The sequence below is a fragment of the Schistocerca nitens genome, chromosome 1, assembly GCF_023898315.1.
Source record: "Schistocerca nitens isolate TAMUIC-IGC-003100 chromosome 1, iqSchNite1.1, whole genome shotgun sequence".
Lineage (NCBI taxonomy): Eukaryota > Metazoa > Arthropoda > Insecta > Orthoptera > Acrididae > Schistocerca > Schistocerca nitens.
Genome location: NC_064614.1, coordinates 622944910 through 622969486, shown reverse-complemented (window position 1 = coordinate 622969486; position 24577 = coordinate 622944910). Strand labels below are relative to the sequence as shown.

The 24577-nt window shown below is 40.0% G+C and overlaps 1 protein-coding gene across 1 annotated transcript in view; it reads left to right on the top strand.

The window, feature by feature from the left end:
• The window catches only part of LOC126257563 (28S ribosomal protein S5, mitochondrial), a 104927-nt gene that overhangs the window by 35595 nt on the left and 44755 nt on the right, over positions 1-24577 (top strand). The window contains exons 6-7 of the mRNA XM_049955573.1: positions 2444-2639; positions 22895-23094. Coding sequence (XP_049811530.1) covers positions 2444-2639; positions 22895-23094 — 396 coding nt within the window. The remainder of the gene's footprint in view (positions 1-2443; positions 2640-22894; positions 23095-24577) is intronic.

The window sequence follows — 24577 nt, the reverse complement described above, 5'->3', positions numbered from 1 at the left end:
AGTGATGATATTGTTTGGGCAAGATTGATTATTAAGATTATACTTGGACCCTTCTATCGACAGTCGAGAACCCGGACTCGCCTCCACATGCTACCAAAAACGTTTGGAAAACTTCAGTTTAATAGTATGGAAGTTCCCCACTCATACTGTCAGCATCAGCGAAGGCTAATTATTCAACAGTCAGTTCAAATAATTACATTTTTGCAATTGGTAGGCATCACAAGACATCCTGTGAAACAATACTAAATGCTTTCTGTGGAAACTACTTTTGCCAGATAGTTTGAAGCTGAACATCTGTCAGGTGCATTTTTTTGGATCTTACATTAATACTTGGGTGTCTCACCCAGCTTAAATTATCTGATTGGATGGAGAGTTGCTTAATCAAAAATTGTTATTGTGCTGCCCATACGAATGTCAGCTACCAGAATAACAGCTTCTTATGTGCACTTGTGACACTTTTTGGGGCAGTTTACGGTTATCAGTACTGTGATACAAAACAAGAAAGTCACAACCTAGCCTCTTGCAGAACCTTTGAAGTCTCTAGTTGAAGCATTTGACTCAACTGATGACGAGTGGGTCTCAGTTGGTTCTGGAGACAATGCTGCAGATGGGAGCTTCATTTAAATTCCTTGAGAAAGCAAGTTTTCTCAACTTTCTTTGCCAGATGCTTGAATGATCTAAAGGTTACATTCAATAACACTCACATACAAACACATAAAAATAGTGGAATTTATGACAAACACAGACAACAATCTCAGTATTTTGCCACAGTAGGGAATTTCTTGTGATTTATGTTTACGTCACTATTGTGAGATTTTGAATCCTTCCTATGAACAAACTAGCGAATGAGTTGAAAGAGGTGAACGTATTACACTAACTACTCAAGTTCTTACTGCAGTTATGGAAAAAAATGATATTCCAAATAAGATATTGTTGCCAAAGTTAATAAAATACCTTACACAGTTATAGTTTACAGCCGTTAATTTACTGTGAACAAAAGTATAGCTGTAATCATGTTTGTACACCGTGTAATTAAGAACAACAATTGTCTAAGTGAGGACACTACTGAAAAAGACAATTGAATTCCACAAGTGTTGATGTAGTGTGAATTTTACATGGCACTCAAAATTATTTGGGAACACACATTTTGTCATGAGTTACACCAATTTTGTTACAGTCAATAAATGGTAGTGGGAGAACACTAAGAAAATATCAGAATATCAAAGTGAATTTATCTGACAGAAAGGGTTCTACTTGTACAGAGAGGGGAATAAAAAATTGGTTGTCTTGTGTAATAAAATGCGTCAGTTGCACAAATTGTGTGACTTTGTGACAACGTCTATGGGTCCATGCCAAATATGAACACTGTAGCATCAATTTATCCCACTAAAAACATCAAAAACTGTGGAACACAACAAAGCACGTCTTCCACTCGGAGCGGCTAACATTGCTGACAGGACTAACAAGGCAGAACACCAGAACATGTCAATTGTAGGATCCCCATTAAGTGCCGCATAGTTTCTTCTGCAATACTATTTCTCGTTTCTCATGGAATGTATTTTTTATTTTTTTAAAGACAGGTTTTACTATTCTGTTTGAGATTTCTTCAGTATGTGTAGTAATTTTTTTTATTTTCTTGTTTGCTACAGAGACTGCAAATGAATTTCCTCCCTGCTGTTTAAACCCATGACCTGATTATAATTTTGTTTAGACTCCTACATTTCTGGTTAACCTTATGTTCCATTGGAGGTTATTTAATTTGTCCTCCAGCTCCTCTAACAATCTTAAGATCATAATATTCTGTACTTTATTGTCCCCAAATAGAAATGGTAGAAGTAGTTGGCTTTCGAAGGTGCATGTTATTGATTTAGTGGAACTTGATGTAACAAGCTATGGGCATAATAGTAACAGGGCATCACCCATGGCCTGCACCTATTGCCACAGTCCCCCCAGTCCATTACTGCTGACACTTTTCATTCAGGCTGGAATGCTGATGTCTCAGGAACTTGCACTTGACTGTAAGGCTGCCCCTACCCATGGTAGGATCCAAAGAGTTTGACAAGACCTGGGAACAATGCCAGACTGCAGCAGAACTTCCCTCTGGAAAGGCAATGTGTTTACATGAGCACCCACCTACCAGCAGAGCCTTTAAGTCTCCAGTCATCAGCAGTCACTCTGTCTCTGTATGATTTATAACAAATTCAAATCTAATCTGCTGGTTACTGACACTCTCGTGCCGTACTGCCTGAGAGTGTGTTGGTGAGCAATCCTCCATATTGGCTCCTCGTAGTAAGCTTACATTTATCAGGAGCCATTTTTTGGCAACTTATGATTTTTTTGCATTTTATGAAATGACAATTCAGAACCATGTTTCAATAATAGCTAATGCAAATTTTGAATCACCATCATCAAGGAAATGCTCTATAACCTATTTTTATTTCAGATGAAAACTGTAATAAACATGAAAGGCAATTTTGGACGTTATCGAAGAATGAGTGTGATGGTTGTGACTGGTAATGGCAATGGACTGGCGGGTTTTGCTCTTGCTAAAGCTGTGGAGCCAAGGGCTGCTTTGCGCAAGGCCAAGAATAGAGCTGGTCAGCAGGTCATGCATGTTGATCTGTTTGAAGGAAGAACAGGTTGGTTACCCTTTGAGTAATTCCTTAAAATTATTTTGAGTGTTTTTTGCAGATGTATTCTGTTTTCAGTATGTTTTTGTTTCTCTGTAAATTTCCTGTTTCGTTAGCTAGTGATGTGTACAGAGTGTAAACACTAGCTGTTGGCAACATATAACAGCCATATAACAGGGATGTAGCTGAAGACAAGGAGGAGGACGAGGAGATTAGTGTTTAACGTACCGTCAACAATGAGGTCATTAGAGATGGAGCAGAAGCTTGGATTAGGGAAGGATGGGGAAGGAAATCGGTTGTGCCATTTCAAAGGAACCACCACTGGCATTTGGCTGAAGTGATGTAGGGAACTCACGGAAAACCTATATAAAGACAAGCTGATGCGTGCTTGAACTGTCGTTCTCCCAAATGTGAATCCAGTGTGCTAACCAGTACACGACTTCATGTACTAAGTGAAGTCAGCACCAAAAAATTTTTATAGGTCACTTGTCGTCTATCAAGCAATGAAACAGCCTTAAATTGGCCTACAAAAGGCACATAAGCTACAGCGGTTTTGGTTAAATCTTACTCAGGTATTAAAAACCCCTTGTTCTTGCATTTTCAAAATGTAAGATTTAAGTTCTTGCAAATTTTACCACAAAATATAGTGAATTTTAACATCAAACAGTTAAATAGTTTTATTTGTCTTGTCTTCTTACTGCAAAACTATTGTGGTTGTAAGGGTTAAGTTTAGATTGAATTGTAAACATAATTAGTTTTTCCAGAATGAGATTTTCACTCTGCAGCGGAGTGTGTGCTGATATGAAACTTCCTGGCAGACTAAACTGTGTGCCGCACCGAGACTCGAACTCGGGACCATTGCATTTTGCGGGCAAGTGCTCTACCAAGTTCTTCAACCCATCTTTTCTTCTCCAGCTAGTACCTGTGTACTCATACTCTCTTAGATCTTGTAAGTCCATCTCAGCTGGTTTTCTTCCCTACGGTCTGTTGCATCTGACGTCTTCCTCCACCACTTACCTGGTGATATTGCATTCTTGACACATGATGTGACCACTTCAGTCTCCTATCTTTAATCACAGCTGCAATGTCCAGTGATTTGTACAGCTCCTGCAGCCTGTGGTTTTACCTTTTTCTCTTGTCTCCATGCTGCACTGGTTCAAAAATCTCTTTCAGAACAGCATTCTCAAATGTCAGCATTTTTCTACCTCCCCCCCCCCCTCTCTCTCTCTCCCTCCCTCCCTCCCTCCCTCCCTCCCTCCTCCAGAGTCCAGGTCACTGCTCTGTATAGAATCACGGGTTGTATTACGGTCCTCTAGATTGAAGAAATCTATAGAAGCCATGACTTGAGCAGCTATCAGAGTGGTAACTTTGACCTGTTTCTTGCTGAAATTCTTGCCGTTGTTTGCTGGTCAAGGAGTTTACCACCCCAATTAAAAAGGTTTGTCAGTATTCTCTCTGCTCACTATGAGGTATTCGGTCGTATCCATATTCTTCATCAAGCCTGCTTTCATTACATCTTCCAGTAACACTCTTGTCCTCTGAACCACATCTTGCTGATGCTGTGCTATTAAAACTGCTTCATCTGTGCAGTCCAGGGTGTTGATCCTTCTACACAGCTGAATTCCTGTCTCTAGGCTTTTCATTTATCAGAATTGTATCTAGAACCACATTAAACAGAAGAAGGAAGAGGCAGTCTCCCTGTTGCACTCCATTCCCCAACTTGAACTTCTCTGACATCTTTCCACTCACTTTCACCATGCATCTTATCTCTTGTAGACATGCTCGTTAGTGTTTTATTTATTTATTTAAGTTTTATTGCAGTTCTGTCATATTGCTTGCTTGTTCACACTAAGTGCTTTTTGGAAGTCCAGAGAAAGACAGTAACCATCTCTGCGAAATTTACAAGTCTTCGTTAACACTTGCCTTATTATATGTATGTGATCTGTGGTTGATTTTCCCTTTCTGAACTCTGCTTGTTGAAATTCAAGTGTCTCCTCAGCTTATGGTGTTAGCCACTTCAGCAACAACATGCTCATGATCTTATAAGTTATACATGGTAAGTTAATTCCTCTATAGTTGTCACATCTCATTAGATCTCCTTTAAGTTTTGGGCAGATGACAGGCTTATTCCATTTTGCCAGTATCCTTTCCCTCCTCCAAATTAAACAGATTAGGAGGTCCTTCCTCTCTTGTAGGGTATATCATCCTTCTTTCAGCATCTCTGCAGGTATAGCAACTACTTCTTGGGCCTGTTCTTTGAGAATTTGTACCTCTTCCATGTTTGGCAGTTCATTCTCCTCTTTGGGTATTTCACACTGTTTTCTTTGTACCATTCAGGAGATTTTCAAAATAATTTTCCATTACTCTTAAGGTTTTGTTTCATCAGTTATCATATGTCATCTTTGATCATGTCAATCCTTGTGTTACATGCTTTCTTGAAAAACATGACTGTCCTGTAGAGGTCTCTTATATTGTCTACTGTTCATTCATCTTCTGCCAGTATTGCCTTGCTGTTATATACTCTCACTTTTCTGTTCAGAAGACTTTTTAGGTTCTTCAGCTGCTTCCACCTAACCCAACCTTTTTCTTTTATCTTGTTCACTTGTCAACCACAATACTCGAGCCACTTTTCTCTTGTTGATTGCCTCTTTTCATATATCATTAAATCATCCTCAGCTCTTCTCTCTTATCTCCAAAGGTTTCAGCAGCACATTTGCAGTGTGTTTAACTCTTATCTTGAGCTTGGACCATAACTTGTCTACATCTTCTCTCTCTTCTTCCAGGGCAACAAACCTGCTTCGAATTGTAACCGCATATTTGCCATTTATGTGGTCCTCTTTCAGTAGATCTGTATTTATTTTTCAGTCTGCTTCTCTTCTCCTGCAGTTATTGCATCCTATCCTTGTTGTCAATAGGAGATGGTGGTCTGATCCTATTTATTGCACCTCTTTGAAATTTTAAATTCTCAATAATACTTCTGTGTCTACAATCCACTAGTATATGGTCGACTGATTACCAAAGATGTTAAGTCCCATAGTGCTCAGAGCCAGTATATGGCCTGTTTGATTCTGAGTGTTTTGGCCAAGTGATTTACAGATATCTTAACATGTTTTTCTGAGAAAGGTAGATAGTCATAACCCTTAGATTTTTTGGAATTGTGGAACTGACTAGTCTCACTAAGTTGTTGTTTGAGGAATCATGTAGACTATGGGGGCCAGTGTACGCTCTCAGAAGAACCTCTCTTCCTGTTGTGACAGTGGCATCACCAAGGACCACTTTTACGTCATTCGATAGCGCATCTTCATATACTGGTTCTAGAGTTTCTCACTAAATGCTGTGTGTGTGGCTAGCTATTGTGACCAAAGTTCAAATATTACTTCTGCAAAACAGTTAGTTGCTGTCAAGGACTCATAGGATGTGGGACAGTGATTTCATACATACATCTGGTTGTGTACACTCATTAATACGAGCCTCTCTAGGAAGTAAGAGATGGACAGCTATTGAAGAGTAGCATTTTAAGGCAGAGGGGGAAAGTGTCATGGCGTGCTGTAAAGGGAAAAACTCTTTAACAGTCTGAACAGTTTTTAGAGCTTGCGAACAGCAACAGTTTTTGCATGGGTGCTAGGATATTTTAGTAACTTCATAGTTACCAATGCGTTGCTACAACAATTGTCTCCTTGGACAATTCCAGTGGTTCTGGTCCTGTAACATTACAAAGTCATCATCAGAGAGATCAATTTGATTAGCAATTCAGTGCCTCAGTGTCAGTGGTGAGTAGGTTTTATCTGCGATTTATGTGTTATCAACTTTCCTGGTGCAACCAAGTGCTAGGCCGCACAAGCATAGGTGGCATAGCCAGTCAGATTTGCCAATGTACAGGGGCTCGCTGAAATTGTGGTGTATGCATAATTAGTTTTAGGCTTGCCAGTTATGTTTCCACCTATGATTAAAAGACCATAGCTGCCTGATTGAGAGTGAAGAGGTTATTTGAAGGTTTGTTTCTTGAATACCTCAGCTAGGGTGTTCAGGTGGAATTCATTGAGCATGTTCGTAGTGTGAGTGTCTTGTGGAAAATTACTTATGCACAACCTTGTTCTCTATGACCTGCAGGCTGCTTAGATGTGTTGGAGCTGTCTGTGTTGATTGTAGTCCAATGAAAATCACATTCTTGGACAGACACCCTCCTATTTAGTGCACTTTACGTGTTAAGAATCTGGTAGAGTTACTTAATTCTTGTGTATGCTTGGTTACTGACATGTGCGGTTCCCCTATGTCAGTTTGTGGTCCAGCCAGGCACTGTGGCAGCTTGACTTTATCAGAGAATTGTATTGGTTGTGTATGTAACATGTTTTATCTTCAGTATTCTTGTTTATGCAGTTGATTCTGTGAACAGAAGAACCACCCACTTGTCAACATTTACTGTAAGATGCCATTTCTCCAGTCAAGGCTCAACAGTTGTTAGTTCAATCTGTAGTTGTTAGGTTATGTTTCATGGCTTCCAACCCAGTGTCAGGATACCTGTCATAACCATGGTTGGCTACAATTGTTATTTGTTGCTGGAATGTTGCTTATGTCGGCTTCGCGTATGTCCATGGAGGACATATTGAACAGCATTCCTTGCCTGAAGCTGCAGTGTTTTCACTGCCGAGATGGTGGCTATATCTTGTGCTCTTGAGCACATCCATTTATGCACTGGGGAGTCGTTTCTTCTGTGTACTGACTCCTTGAGCAGCCTACAAGCTATCAATCAGTGCTATCCTCGTCATCCTTTGGTAGCGACCATCCAGGAGTCCATCTATGCCCTGGAACGGTCCAGTTGTTCAGTGGTGTTTGTCTGGACCCCATGTCACGTCGGAATCCCAGGCAACGAACTTGCCAACAGGCTTGCCAAACAGGCCGCGTGGAAACCCCTTATGAGATCGGCTTCTCTGCAACTGACCTGTGTTCAGTACTTCGCCACAAGGTTTTGCGGCTTTGGAAGACGGAATGGCATTACCTCAGTATGCACAACAAACTGCGTGCCATTAAGGAGACTACGAATATGTGGAAGACCTCCACATGAGTGTCTTGCAGGGACTTTGTGGTTCTCTGTCAGCTGCGCATTGACCATGCTTGGGTGACACATGGCTACCTCCTGCGCCGTGATGACCCTCCTCAGTGTCGGTGCGGCACCGAGCTGACAGTGGCCCATATCTTGGTGAGCTGTCATTCTTTGGCTACCCTGTAACGGACTCTTCAGTTACTGGACTTGTTGCCAATAATTTTAGCTGAAAATGCCTCATTGGCTAATTTAGTTTTATGTTTTATACGTGACGGTGGATTTTGTCATTGTATATAAGTTTTCGCGCGTCTCCCTTGTCCCTTTGTGTTCTGAACTGTAATGCTTTTAGGCTGGATGTTTTAATGTGTCGCGGAGTGGCTGGCTTTTCCTTTTCATTCTTGTGGTCAGCCAGCGACAGTTATCTGCTCTCTTGTTTTTATCCCTTCTACCTGCTTCTTGCATCTCTCTGTGGTTTTCTTTTCCTGTTTTGTCCACAGTAGTGTTGGTTGTCCTCCTGTTGTTCTTCTAGTTCTTCCATTCTCCTGTTATTGTGCTGTAAGTCTCCTTTTTCTTCTTTCCCTTGTGTAATTATTTTACCAGGAGCAAAGGGTTGATGACCTCGCAGTTTGGTCCCTTCCCTCCATCCTTTAAACCAACCAACCAACCAACCACATGGTTGCCTACGGGCACCGTGAGCCACGAGGGCAACGCTGAGCAACTGTGAGGGCACGTAGAGCGGGTAGCAGAGCTGTGTGATGTGGCTGGCAAATTGGGTATACACACTGCACCAGGGGGGCAACCGTGACACTGTGAGAGCACTTTGCGCGCACAACTGAGTGTGAACAAGCTAATGTATGTAGTGCAGGTGGAACACACACATGTCCAAAGTTGTTTCACACGTATGTGGCGTCCGTGAACACAGCAGTGGTACACTGTTATCAGGAGGCCAGTCATAAGTGGCTCCCTGCCGCCGTTGGAAAGTCGTATACTCTTAGCTCACTTATTTGTTACATAGTTTAATTCTTAATTTCTTTGCGTGTTTTTGGTACTTGCATTGTTTAATTCATAAATTTCGGGCGTATTATAATATTTGAGAGTTGTAGCATCGCGTTTTAGTACCTGAATAGTGTAAAATCACGTAGTCTCCTTCCGCCGCCGAGCAGTGTGTCAGCAGTGCGCAAGTAGCAGCATTACTGCATTTACTAGGCAATCTTGTATTTTAATAACCGTTTAAATTTTGTGTCTATTTGTTTGTGCTCTCTGTAGATTAGTTCAGACGTTCTTTGCACAACAGTTTTTAGCATGGATAGGGACTGCAACTGCTGTGTTCGGATGCAGGCTGAGTTGGCATCCCTTCGCTCCCAGCTTCAGGCAATGTTGGCTTCGGTCACACAGCTTGAGGCTGTTGCCAATGGGCATCACTGTGGGCATCCGGATGGGGGTTTGTCAGGGACGGCCAGCTCATCCCACGCATCCCCCGAACGGACCATGACTGTGGCTGCCCGGGATACTGCCCACATTGAGGCTGATCCCTCACCTGTGGTAGAGTGGGAGGTCGTCTCGAGGTGTGGCAGGGGGCGAAAGACATTCCGGAGGGCTGAACGGAAGGCCTCTCCAGTTTGTCTGACGACCCGGTTTCAGGCTCTGTCTTAGGCTGGTCTCAGGCTGATACTGATCTTCGGCCGAACATGGCAGCTTGTCCTGTTCCAGAGGTTGCCCCTCAGTCTGCAAGATCCGGGCGGTCGCAGAGGGTGGGTTTACTGGTAGTTGGGGCCCCAACGTCAGGCGCGTAATGGGGCCCCTTAGGGATATGGCAGCAAGAGAGGGGAAGAAAACCAATGTGCACTCCGTGTGCATACCGGGGGGAGTCATTCCAGATGTGGAAAGGGTCCTTCCGGATCCCATGAAGGGTATAGGGTGCACCCATCTGCAGGTGGTCGCTCATGTCGGCACCAATGATGTGTGTCGCTATGGGGTCGGAGGAAATCCTCTCTGACTTCCGGCGGCTATCTGATTTGGTGAAGACTGCCAGTCTCGCTAGCAGGATGAAAGCAGAGCTCACCATCTGCAGCATCGTCGACAGGACTGACTGCGTACCTTCGGTACAGAGCCGAGTGGAGGGTCTGAATCAGAGGCTGATATGGTTCTGCGACCGTGTGGGCTGCAGATTCCTTGACTTGCACCATAGGGTGGTGGGGTTTCGGGTTCCGCTGGATAGGTCAGGAGTCCACTACATGCAGCAAGCGGCTACACGGGTAGCAGGGGTTGTGAGGCGTGGACTGGGCGGTTTTTTAGGTTAGATGTCCTCGGACAAGTACAGAAACGGCAACAGCCTCAAAGGGTGCGGGGCAAAGTCAGGACATGCGGGGACCAAGAAGCAATCGGTATTGTAATTGTAAACTGTCGAAGCTGCATTGGTAAAGTACCGTAACTTCAAGCGCTGATAGAAAGCACCGAAGTTGAAATTGTTATAGGTACAGAAAGCTGGCTGAAGCCAGAGATAAATTCTACCGAAATTTTTACAAAGGCACAGATGGTGTTTAGAAAGGATAGATTGCATGCAACCGGTGGTGGCGTGTTTGTCGCTGTTAGTAGTAGTTTATCCTGTAGTGAAGTAGAAGTGGATAGTTCCTGTGAATTATTATGAGTGGAGGTTACACTCAACAACCGAGCTAGGTTAATAATTGGCTCCTTTTACCGACCTCCCGACTCAGCAGCATTAGTGGCAGAACAACTGAGAGAAAATTTGGAATACATTTCACATAAATTTTCTCAGCATGTTATAGTCTTAGGTGGATATTTCAATTTACCAGATATAGACTGGGACACTCAGATGTTTAGGACGGGTGGTAGGGACAGAGCATCGAGTGACATTATACTGAGTGCACTATCCGTAAATTACATCGAGCAATTAAACAGAGAACCGACTCGTGGAGATAACATCTTGGACCTACTGATAACAAACACCCGAACTTTTCGGCTCTGTAAGTGCAGAACAGGGAATCAATGATCATAAGGCCATTGCAGCATCTCTGAATATGGAAGTTAATAGGAATGTAAAAAAAAGGGAGGAAGGTCTATCTGTTTAGCAAGAGTAATAGAAGGCAGATTTCAGACTACCTAACAGATCAAAACGAAAATTTCTGTTCCGACACTGACAATGTTGAGTGTTTATGGAAAAAGTTCAAGGCAATCGTAAAATGCGTTTTAGACAGGTACATGCCGAGTAAAACTGTGAGGGACGGGAAAAACCCACCTTGTTTCAACAACAAAGTTAGGAACCTACTGCGAAAGCAAAGAGAGCTTCACTCCCAAGTTTAAACGCAGCCAAAACCTCTCAGACAAACAGAAGCTAAACGATGTCAAAGTTAGCGTAAGGAGGGCCATGCGTGAAGCGTTCAGTGAATTCGAAAGTAAAATTCTATGTACCGACTTGACAGGACATCCTAGGAAGTTCTGGTCTTACGTTAAATCAGTAAGTGGCTCGAAACAGCATATCCAGACACTCCGGGATGATGATGGCATTGAAACAGAGGATGACATGCGTAAAGCTGTAATACTAAACACCTTTTTCCAAAGCTGTTTCACAGAGGAAGACCGCACTGCAGTTCCTTCTCTAAATCCTCGCACAAATGAAAAAATGGCTGACATCGAAATAAAAGTGTCCAAGGAATAGAAAAGCAACTGGAATCACTCAACAAAGGAAAGTCCACTGGACCTGACGGGATACCAGTTCGATTCTACACAGAGTACGCGAAAGAACTTGCCCCCTTCTAACAGCCGTGTACCGCAAGTCTCTAGAGGAGCAGAAGGTTCCAAATGATTGGAAAAGAGCACAGGTAGTCCCAGTCTTCAAGAAGGGTCGTCGAGCAGATGCGCAAAACTATAGACCTATATCTCTGACGTCGATCTGTTGTAGAATTTTAGAACATGTTTTTTGCTCGAGTATCATGTTGTTTTTGGAAACCCAGAATCTACTCTGTAGGAATCAACATGGATTCCGGAAACAGCGATCGTGTGAGACCCAACTCACTTTATTTGTTCATGAGACCCAGAAAATATTAGATACAGGCTCCCAGGTAGATGCTATTTTCCTTGACTTCCGGAAGGCGTTCGATACAGTTCCGCACTGTCGCCCGATAAACAAAGTAAGAGCCTACGGAATATCAGACCATCTGTGTGGCTGGATTGAAGAGTTTTTAGCAAACAGAACACAGCATGTTGTTATCAATGGAGAGACGTCTACAGACGTTAAAGTAACCTCTGGTGTGCCACAGGGGAGTGTTAAGAGACCATTGCTTTTCACAATATATATAAATGACCTAGTAGATAGTGTCGGAAGTTCCATGCGGCTTTTCGCGGATGATGCTGTAGTATACGGAGAAGTTGCAGCATTAGAAAATTGTAGTGGAATGCAGGAAGATCTGCAGTGGATAGGCACTTGGTGCAGGGAGTGGCAACTGACCCTTAACATAGACAAATGTAATGTTTTGCGAATACATAGAAACAAGGGTCCTTTATTGTATGATTATATGATAGCGGAACAAACACTGGTAGCAGTTACTTCTGTAAAATATCTGGGAGTATGCGTGCGGAACGATTTGAAGTGTAATGATCATATAAAATTAATTGTTGGTAAGGCGGGTACCAGGTTGAGATTCATTGGGAGAGTCCTTAGAAAATGTAGTCCATCAACAAGGGAGGTGGCTTGAAAACACTCGTTCGACCTATACTTGAGTATTGCTGATCAGTGTGGGATCTGTACCAGATCGGGTTAACGGAGGAGATAGAGAAGATCCAAAGAAGAGCGGCGCGTTTCGTCACAGGGTTAGTTGGTAACCGTGATAGCGTTACGGAGATGTTTAGCAAACTCAAGTGGCAGACTCTGCAAGAGAGACGCTCTGCATCACGGTGTAGCTTGCTCGCCAGGTTTCGAGAGGGTGCGTTTCTGGATGAGGTATCGAATATATTGCTTCCCCCTACTTATACCTCCTGAGGAGATCACAAATGTAAAATTAGAGAATTCAAGCGCGGTACGTTCTGGTACATTTGATGTTGATTAGATAGGATGAAAAAGATTTGCTTCAGTGAAATAGTAAATTAGTATCATTATTTTTACAGATCTGAAGATGGTTCTGAATGAACCGAAACCAGTCATATGAATAATAAAAAAAATTTGCAATCAAGACGGATTTTAAGTGACATTATAAACAACTTATAAATCCATTTTCTGAATCGGAAACATGCTGTCTAGTCGTTCTTTGTATTCAGAATGTGGATTGCATGATTGCCATCTGGTTTGCACAGTTGCACTAAAATGCTAATCATTTGCACATCCTCCAGGGTGTATACGACCCGGGACATCTGGGAAAAACCCGGGAATCTTTTCAAGTGGGAGAAAACTGGGAATTTTTCATTGTTTTTGTTTTCAGTTAAATTTTTATAATTTTGACTGGTAAGAACCGATACTCTAACAAAGGATATTACGGTATCCCACTACTGCAGAATAGTACTGCAGCAATAAAACATGAATGAGAGAAAAAACAAAAATAAAACTTAATTTGAAAAGGAACTGTGCCATATACAGCAACAAAACACAGTGCTCATACAAGCGTCTGCCAACAGCAAAATGTGTCAAAGTCTTTAGGAAGATTATGCAATGCTTCGTAACAACAAATTGTCTGATGAGCGTGACAACACAACTGTTTATGTTAGATTTATTTTAGCAGTTACGTGCGGGATCATGCGTATGTGTAGTTGAGTAGTACCTTCTCCTGCTTCTGGCTACAGAAATGTGGCTGTTGGCTGTGTAAGCAGTTGCAGCAAGCAGTGAAATGCTACCAGGAAACAGTGAAATGCTACCAGGAAAAATTTTACGGGAGCGCCCAAGCTGCCAGATGCATGCATTTGCAGCAGGCCCCAATCTAGGGGGGGAGAGGGGGGGGGGACAAATTCATATTCTTGAGGGGAAAAAACCTGGTTTCAGAAAGCACGTAGCATCCAGCGCACATTAGTCTATCGATTATTCATATGACTTTGAAACGCATCCCTGTCGGGTTTTGAACACATTGTAAGTTGATTTCTGAATGAATCGTAAGCTGATTTGTGAATGCGTGCACAGTGTACATGATGTCTCTGTCAGGGGAATCCTCGTCGCATGTAGAAACAAACTTCCCTACAGACAAAAGGAGCTATATGAACTGAGCAGAGTTATGGATGAATGCCAACCGCTGTCTGATTGTGTGGTTGATTAGGTTTGTGAATGATGAGCGTTGTTATGATTACTAGCGAAATCCATAGATTCAGACTACAGGAGTGGAAATAAACGAATAACAGGTAAGAAAGATTATGTATTACTTTCTCGGTGTATCCAAGAAAATGAAATTTTGAGAGAAAATTTTTGACCAGATAGCTATACTAGTAAGGGCCAGTTGTACAGTCCCCAGCTAGCAGCCACTTTAAGTTCTATTCTGGAAGAAGCACGGAAAATGCGTTGTACGAACTTGTAACAACGCCTAACTGGAGAATAATCACAGGATAGCTAAACCGGTGATTCTGGCACAGTTATTAAAGTTAATCTGTGAAATAGTTACTGAATTGGCCAGCCGGAGTGGCCGAGCAGTTCTAGGCGCTACAGTCTGGAACCGTGCAACTGCTATGGTCGCAGGTTCGAATCCTGTCTCGGGCATGGATGTGTGTGGCGCCCTTAGGTTAGTTAGGTTTAAGTAGTTGTAAGTTTTAGGGGACTGATGACCTCAGTAGTTAAGTCCCATAGTGCTCAGAGCCATTTGAACTATTTTTGAGTTACAGAATTAGTGATAACAAAACTGTTTGTTAGAACGAGGAAGGAGAAGAAATGGGGACATAACACAAATTATGGAACAATATGATGATTCCAAGTTTGTATAAAAATTTCATACTACTACTTCTTGATCTCATGCTTGAGAAACTGGAGCATATGAATGAAGTGTGAAAGTATTTCCTAACGCAAAGCTTTTTGCTTGTAGTAGGCCTAATAGGCATTTGATATTGGTACTTTGTGAATTATATTCTGTCATTACAAGAAAGACCGTTTGTGCCAAAACAGTCTTGTTTATTTGATGTGTGTTACAATTGTTGTATTAGAAAGGCCTGTTTTGCTTTATCTAGCAGACAGTGACAAAATAGACGTAATCATATCTGGAAACCACACCAGTCTTGGATCCTATTTGTATTTGCAGCTTTCTCAATATTAGACAACGACATTTTGATTTTTCATATAGCAAAATGTTTGATGAACTTTGATGTAATAGATTTATTCGCAGAAAGGAAAGCATACTATATAAATCTGTAGCAAGATTAGAGAGAGAAAAATTCTAGGAGCTAAGGATTGAAGAAATGTGTATTGTCTTGCTTGTCTCATGTCTTTACTGGGTTTATGTATGCTTTAATTAATTTTGTGTCACACAAAGCAGCAAGTTGTTAGCTGACAGGGAATAAAGAATGCAAATTTTCTGAAGAGTTCTTTTTTTTTAGGGGGGGGGGGGGGGGGGGGCAGGCTGACAAACCAGCTGACTGTAAGCAGGAGAGGCACCACAGGACATTTTAATTTCCACTGTCCTGAATATGGTTTGATGGCATCCATTAAAAAATATACATGTTTCTATTCCACAGAGTGAAGTACAGTGACGTGCGATAGAAGAATGCTGTGTGAGGAGGCGAGGCACTGCCCTTTGGCACACTTACGACCAAATAGAGTCTTACATTTCCGTGAACACACATGTTTCATGCAACAGACTCTTCAGAAAGATGTGCACTACAAAATGAACATATTTTTGAAAATTCGATTTTTAAAATTTTTGAAGTCCTATCTCAGATGCTCGAGGGAGTGGCGGGGTATTGCCCCGATTCAGAAATATCGTAGATCCGCGGCTGATGCGCAGCGCAGTCTGAGTTATAGTGAGGAAGTGGGTAGTCACCAAGTGACCCGTGTTTACACTTAATGATATTGCTGTTTCCTCTTCGTTTACTACTCTCACGTCAAATGAAAACAAAACAGATTTCTGTGGCCGGGTGCTGTCAAGTGAATTAAAATACATTCACATAATTACAGAAGGCTAAAATGTGTTATTAGTTGCAGAACGAAGAAGTTATTTTTGTCGGTTTGCTAAAGAAATTTTCTTTTATTAATCTTTTCCACTGAGGCAGACAATATATTTGAAAAAAGTGTTTTAATTCCACACACTGTTCGCTGCATTTCAAGTGCACGTTTTCAACTTCTAGCACTTATGGTATTATGCCATAATAAAGAACCAAGCATGAGATAACACAGTACTGGTACTCCAAGAAAATTTACATCCCGAAAACCACATTGAAAAGCTTAATATCAGGTCGTGGCCTACTTCGCTCAGAATCTGGACATACGAATGTGCACATCTTAGTATGGGTCATGAAATTCTGATGCTCTTGGAGTATCTTCTGATGTCTTGTTTCTTTTATGACATAATGTAAGATCTTTTAATGTTTTACACGTAGTAACGTACCGGCTCCCTAAGACATCGTAGCTATGCAAGCGCGGTGATGACTCTCATCTGGCGCTCTCTAGCAACTGCAGAAATGAACCTATTTCTAACAGGTCATGGGAAAATATTCCGAATGTTCGTTTGAAAAGTGTTCTTCCACTACTTTATGTGCGGTCACAAGTGTGGATCGCACCTTATCATCAATCTCTACGGTCTTAAGCTATATCCACTCAGAGAGATCTTCTTCGAACTTTTTGCTTTGACCTAATAGGTAATTATTTATCTTCTTAGCTGAGTTAGTCTCTATTTCTCTTAAATGATCTGTAATATTACAAGCATTACCATCAAAGTAAATTTCCTTTTATGCAAGTTGAACTATGTGCGAGAATGTATGATGAATTTCTTAAATCGCAGAGCGTTTGACTCTCATTTAAAAATCAACTCTTTTTGTAATACGAAAATATGCAACGTACATGTTGCTGAACATCGAAGATTTTTCCAAAACGTGTTTTTTTTTCTCTGTGTTTCATTTTCTAAAGCACCGGGAAATTCTACGCCTGCGTATAAAACCATAATCATTCAAAGGACTGATAAGTTACGCAGTTCCAAGATCTGAGAGAAAATATACTGTCAGTTAACAGGGAGAAAGTATGTTTTCACCCGGGAGAAAGTGTATTTTTAACTGGGAAATCTGGGAGAAATCCTGGAATTTTTTTTTCCTTGTCTGTGTATACACCCTGTCCTCCTCGATCCTTTTGTAGCACACATACTACATCCAAAATTTCTTTTCCAGCTCAGGGAATATCTCAACTTACTGTGCGTAATTGCAGCACATACTGCACACCATGGACTTGTCTTCATTTCTGCATGATCGCAGTAGTTGGCAGTGTCTGGTTAAAGGGAGCTGTTTACCAGAATGTTGGCATGTCTTTGAGAAATAGAGGAAATTTCTATTTGTTTTTCATAATTTTGGACAAGAATGTGTTTAGCACATGCTATAATATGCTAGTACACCGTACACTATTAAAAAAGTGATTTCATGACAACAGTACAACAATATATTTCTCTTCACTGGTACATTGGGACTACAATTGGCAACAACTTGTATTTTCATATTCAGTTATCATTGTTAGCATAGTGTCTGGGTGTTTAATGCTGAATTTTCTGAGTGTTGGACATATTTCAGTTATAAGAGGCGATCAAAAAGTTTCTGTTCAAAGACTGCACTAGACCATTGCGTACAACTCGATGCCTATATATCCGCGGAGTCGCACTGGGTTGAATATACACTGCAGCAGTGCTCTCATACAAAAACTTTTTGATCACCAACCCCCCCCCCCCCTATATTTTCTAACATGGGAAGTATTTACTTTGAACATATTCTAAAATTTTGTTGAATTTCTCCAATTTTTTAAATGTAGTGTTTTACCCTTATTTTGTCCCAGTTGCAAGTGCATTTATAAATAACTATGTTGCAGAAGGTGGCACCTTTGTTTGCAAGGAACAAATTTTACACACTCTGATTTCCCTGTGTGAAGTTTTTATTGCCTTCTCAGAAAGGATGTGTCCAAGGCTGAAAGTATCAAATCTTAAATGTGGGGTCACTGTCTTCACCAATAAAAGATACCATTCCTTGAGTCTTGTGTTCATTACTGATTTGAGTAGTTTCTGTAATATTTTGACTATGCTACTGTTTTTGCATGGTTGCAATACTCTACTTTTATCTGCACGCTAATGGAACAGCAAACAGAAAAGGTGACTCAATTTTATTTCACAGTTCTAGCAATCATTTTTCTTCCCAGGATAGTTCAGTGTATCCAGTATACTGCCTTAGTGATTAAATTGATGAGCTGCTCATACTGTCAGAGGATGCATGACATCTGGATGCCCAGCAAAACGTGTGGTTCAGCACAGTTGTCATATCATCCTACACCGTTGATTTTCCATTATACTCTCCTGCCCTCAGCAGAAATGCTCAAAGATTTGTTCTTCAATGATTGCCTCCAGTCTTGGATACACCTATAAAACAGAAATAGACTACTAAACGATGCAAGCACAATGGGTGAGGACTTACTCTAATACAGAAACTAATTAAGGAATCTGAATTTTTTTTAAAGCAGGCAGCGTTACTCAAACAATTTACTCATGAATGGGATTTATGATTTATAAAGTACTTACTAAACATGTGTAAATGCCCGACTAGATTTGTGTGAATGCATGATAAGTACAGTACTGTCACATGCATTTTGCGGATTATATGAGAAGGAAAGGATAACCTCAGCAAGATGAAGGTTTGAATTGTTTTAATTAACTTGTAGCTATAAAAAATAGTGTAATTCCAAAGGAGAGAAAGGAAGTTGGAAACAGCTCGTTGGTTAGATATGTAATGGGTGTATATCACAAATGTGATTAACTTAATCAAATAAAATATCAAGTTGTGTGATTTTTAGGGCCCTGTCATCTTGACATGCCACCATGAAACACAAAGTAAAGTAGTTACCTGCTACTCTTACTGCTTACTGCTATTCCATATCCCAGTGATTCAAGTACATGGTAATTTTTAAAGAATCCATTGTACATAATTGTCATCTGTTACAGTAGAGTCTTTCATTTCTTGCATGATGTGTGTAACTTTCCATATTATTAAACAATGGAAAATCTAGGATGGAATGTAACAATATTATGAGAAGGAAAATTGCTACTCACCATACAGCGGAGATGCTGAGTGGCAGATAGGCACAACAAAAAGACTGTCGCAAATTAGCTTTCAGCCAGCATTGCCTTCATCAAGACTGTAGTCGTGTGTGTGTGTGTGTGTGTGTGTGTGTGTGTGTGTTTCTTCTATTTTTGAGGAATGTCATGCTGGGCGAAAGCTAATCTGTGACAGTCTTCTTATTGTAACTATCTGCGGCCCAGCATTTCCATATTATTGTTGTTATTTCTTTCTTTTCTCAGACGTTATGTCTGGTCAAAAATGGAAAGTGACGCGGACCTTGTTCAAGCGTGACTTCCTTTTAACTGTACGGTATATGTTACATTGCATTTAGGAACTTTCGGGTAATTGAACATGTATCAATAATTACGGATTTCTGTAGTTGTATATATAAGTTTGGATGTAGCTGTATTGCATTGATGTACTGGTGGATATTGTGTGGTATGACTCCTGTAGTTGATAGTATAATTGGTATAATGTCAACTTTATCCTGATGCCACATGTCCTTGACTTCCTCACCCAGTTGGATGTATTTTTCAATTTTTTTCCCCTGTTTTCTTTTGTATATTTGTTGTATTGGGTATGGATATTTCGATTAGTTGTGTTAATTTCTTCTTTTTATTGGTGAGTATGATGTCAGGTTTGTTATGTGGTGTTGTTTTATCTGTTATAATGGTTCTGTTCCAGTATAATTTGTATTCATCATTCTCCAGTACATTTTGTGGTGCATACTTGTATGTGGGAACGTGTTGTTTTATAAGTTTATGTTGTAAGGCAAGCTGTTGATGTATTATTTTTCCTACATTGTCATGTCTTCTGGGGTATTCTGTATTTGCTAGTATTGTACATCCACTTGTGATGTGATCTACTGTTTGTATTTGTTGTTTGCAAAGTCTGCATTTATCTGTTGTGGTATTGGGATCTTTAATAATATGCTTGCTGTAATATCTGGTGTTTATTGTTTGATCCTGTATTGCAATCATGAATCCTTCTGTTTCACTGTATATATTGCATTTTCTTAGCCATGTGTTGGATGCTTCTTGATCAATGTGTGGCTGTGTTAGTTGATATGGGTGCTTGCCATGTAGTGGTCCCCCCCCCCCCCCCCCCCCCCCCCCCCCCCCCCCCCGTGTCTGTTGATGTTATGTGATCTAAAGGGTTGTATTGTAGAAGTGGTTATGAAATTGCAGTGGTGTAGCCGATGTATTTATATGAGTGATTGCCTTGTGTATTCTGCTAGTTTCTGCTCGTTCTAGAAAGAATTTTCTTAAATTGTCTACCTGTCCATAATGTAGGTTTTTTATATCGATAAATCCCCTTCCTCCTTCCTTTCTGCTTAATGTGAATCTTTCAGTTGCTGAATGTATGTTATGTATTCTATATTTGTGGCATTGTGGTCGTGTAAGTGTATTGAGTGCTTCTAGGTCTGTGTTACTCCATTTCACTACTCCAAATGACTAGGTCAATATTGGTATAGCATAAGTATTTATAGCTTTTGTCTTGTTTCTTGCTGCCAATTCTGTTTTCAGTATTTTTGTTAGTCTTTGTCTATATTTTTCTTTTAGTTCTTCTTTAATATTTGTATTATCTATTCCTATTTTTTGTCTGTATCCTAGATATTTATAGGCATCTGTTTTTTCCATCGCTTCTATGCAGTCGCTGTGGTTATCCAATATGTAATCTTCCTGTTTAGTGTGTTTTCCCTTGATTATGCTATTTTTCTTACATTTGTCTGTTCCAAAAGCCATATTTATATCATTGCTGAATACTTCGTTATCTTTAGTAATTGGTTGAGTGGCTGATTTGTTGCTGCCAGTAGTTTTAGATCATCCATGTATAGCAAATGTGTGATTTTGTGTGGGTATGTTCCAGTAATATTGTATCCATAATTTGTATTATTTAGCATGTTGGATAGTGGGTTCAGAGCAAGGCAGAACCAGAAAGGACTTAATGAGTCTCCTTGGTATATTCCACACTTAATCTGTATTGGCTGTGATGTGATATTATTTGAATTTGTTTGGATATTAGGTGTGGTTTTCCAATTTTTCATTACTATGTTTAGGAACTGTATCAATTTAGGATCTACTTTGTATATTTCCAATATTTGTAGTAACCATGAGTGGGGTACACTATCAAAAGCTTTTTGGTAATCAATGTATGCGTAGTGTAGTGACCTTTGCTTAGTTTTAGTTTGATATGTCACCTCTGCATCTATTATCAGTTGCTCTTTACATCCTCGTGCTCCTTTGCAACAGCCTTTTTGTTCTTCATTTATAATTTTGTTCTGTGTTGTATGTATCATTAATTTCTGTGTAATGACTGAAGTTAATATTTTGTATATTGTTGGTAGGCATGTTATGGGACGATATTTAGCTGGGTTTGCTGTGTCTGCTTGATCTTTAGGTTTCAGATAAGTTATTCCATGTGTAAGTGTATCAGGGAATATGTATGGGTCTACAATGTAACTGTTAAATAATTTAGTTAGATGTGAATGTGTTGAGGTGAACTTCTTAAGCCAGAAAATTGCTATTTTATCTTTTCCAGGGGCTTTGCAATTGTGAGTAGAATTAATTGCTTGGGTGACTTCATGTTGCAAAATTATCACTTCAGGCATTTGTGGTATCATCTTGTATGTGTCTGTTTCTGCTTGTATCCACCGTGCATGCCTGTTATGTTGTACTGGGTTTGACCATATGTTGCTCCAGAAGTGTTCCATGTCTGTTATGTTTGGTGGGTTGTCTATTTTAATGTGTGCATTATCTATTGTCTGATAAAATTTCTTTTGGTTTGTGTTGAATGTTTGGTTTTGTTTCCTTCTATTTTCACTTTTTTTTTTGTATCTTCTAAGTCGTTTGGCCAATGCTTGTAATTTCTGCTTCTTTTCATCTAATTGCTCTATCGCTTCTTGTTGTGAGATTTTACCTAACCTTTTTCATTTTTTGTCTGATATTTAATTTCTTATAAATTGTGTTAGCTGTCCGATGTCTTTTCTCAGTTTTTCTATTCTGATCTGTAGCCTGTGTCGCCATGCTGGTTTTGTGGGTTTCTTCTGTGTGTTGGTTGGTTCTGATCTCTGCCTAGTGTGTATATTTCGTGTAGTGAGTGCTCCTATATAAACCAGTAGTTGTAACTCTTCCATAGTTGTGTTTGCATTTATTTTGTTGTGTATGATTGTGTTGATAGTTTTTATTGTTGTTTCGACTTGTGGGTTATTTGGTGGTCTATACAAGAATGGTCTAATGTCTGTATTTGTGTCTTTGTATTCTATATATGTCAGCTGAAATTTTTCTTCTATATCTAACATGTGTGTCACTTCGTGTTCTATTTGTGCTTGTTCTGGTGGCTGTCTTTAAGATTTTGTTTTCCTCTGATTGTTTAATTGATGCGTGTTGTTCTTTGTTTGTTTGATCTGGGATGTTTGAGTCCATTACTGTATTTTCTTCTTCTGATTGCACATTATTTTGTTCCAGTATTTGTTGTACTTGTTGTTTGATGTTTTCTAATTCTGACTGGGGTATCCTGTTATTTTTGATTATTACACGGATCTGATCAGATAGTCGTTGTTCTGTTAAAAATTTTAATTCTGGGTATCTGGTAATAAATGTTGTGTATACTTGTGATCTGTATCCAGTTGTGTTGGTTCCTAGGTTTGTTGCTTGGTAATAACAGAACATGAGGTGTCGATTAACTTCATCTGACCATCTCATCCTCTGTCTTTGTTTTCCTTCTAGGGTGGTTGCAGGAAGCATATCCTGCAAAACACCTCTATTTGGATTTAAATCATTCTCCAGTTGGCTAGCAGTGTTGTTGTTATTATTATTATTATTATTATTATTATTATTATTATTATAAGTAGCTAGACGTGTATATTTTGTGCCAAAGTATTTTGTGATTAATCTGAGTCCCCAACTTAAAAAAAAAAAAAAAAACATAAATAACACTACACCTTTGTATGCCTTAGAATGAAATGGAATTATTTTATTTATGATTTGTTTTATCTTATCTACAGTGTTCCATGATTTCTTTAGTCAGTTTGGGAAAACAAAACTCTTTGTTAGCAAGAGACCTGAAGGGTATGGCCTTGTATGTCATCGAGGCATACGTACAATATGTCAAGTTCTGGGCATTAGAGACCTTTATGCTAAAGTTGAAGGCTCTACAAATCTTAGCCATATTGTAAAGGCATTTTTCATAGGACTAATGCAGCAGGTAAGACAATATTTACATATCAGTTCTTATCTAATATATGTATAAAATTTTGTCAGTGCTTGGGCAGTGTCAGATTTGAGTTGAAACTTGAGCTTTTACCGCATGATTAATATACGTCCAAGATATGTGTGATGATGTCTTCACCTTGCTTACACATTCTCGGTCACACATTCCTAGCTCAGGTCACTCCACATTTATTAAAAGATAAGCAAGCAGAGAGTAAGAATGAGATACCTGTGTTTATCGTTTGCATCAGTACAGAGGTCGATTAGAAAAGCTTGGGGCTACGGCTGTAGCCATGGACATCGGCAAGATGGGGGGGGGGGGGGGGGGGGGCGGCGGCGGCTTGCCATTCCTATGGAATCTGCAGTACAGTGTTTTGTTCACATATATTGACAGAGTAACCATCATTTCTGTCGGGTACCACCTACAAAATTTAGTTTTTATGGTATGACATGTCTCAAAACTGGCCAACTTACCTATATAAAAACTGCTAGTTTTAGAACCTGCCCCCCCCCCCCCCCCCCCCCAAACTTCCGTTAAAGTATCTGCAGACACCCATGGCCATAACTGTATGTGTGTTAATGTGAATGATAGTAGATATGTAGTGTTCATTCATATTATTTTGTGTGTAGTGATCACCAGTTCATACTACATGACTCCACAATCCATCCATCCCGATCCCTTCCCAAAGCAAGTGTTTTAGACAATTGTGTCATGAGTGCGGTTATCAGTATTTTGTAGCCCATTGTTATAACTGAGCAGTGAAGAAATCGTAACAGTTTTCCAAGAAGTGTATCAGTGATCATTACTATCACCAAAAGTTAGCATTTGATGTCTGGATACAGAACTGATGCAGATAGTCGAACTTATTCAGATATTGTCCCTAGTTTACATGTATGTGAAGCCAATATGGCTGATTCTTAATATTGGAGTAACTGGTTCCAACTATGAAGGAAACACAAGATGATGATGATTTAAAACGCAATTACGTGTAGAATTTTCAGCAACTGAAAACATGCAGAAGAGGATAGGCAAAGTAGGCAGTAAAGCAACTAAATGTAAAATGAGCTTGACCTCTTCTTTGATCCCTAAAGTTCATATTTTCTTCAGCAGACCATTTTGTGCTGTTTATGTTGTTGTTTTTAACGATTTGGGGAAGCAACAATTTTAGGAACCTGGAACAAGCGTGGAAAAATAACTGTGGCAAAAACTCCAAATTCGTGATGAGAAACTCACATTTGTTACTTGTGATGCCACATATTGACAAGTTGAAACATATGATGAAGTTTAGCAGTACCTTACACAGCACTAAGAGTGAGAAAACACTTTAAAAAATTGATAAGGAACAACAGCATCCAAATCTTGTACCAAGAATTTAACAAACTTTTGTAAACCATATTGAGCAAATTGAGCCACACACACTTAAACTCGGTGAAAAGGACACAATAAAGCTAAGTTGTTTGAAGCTAGACAAGGGGCA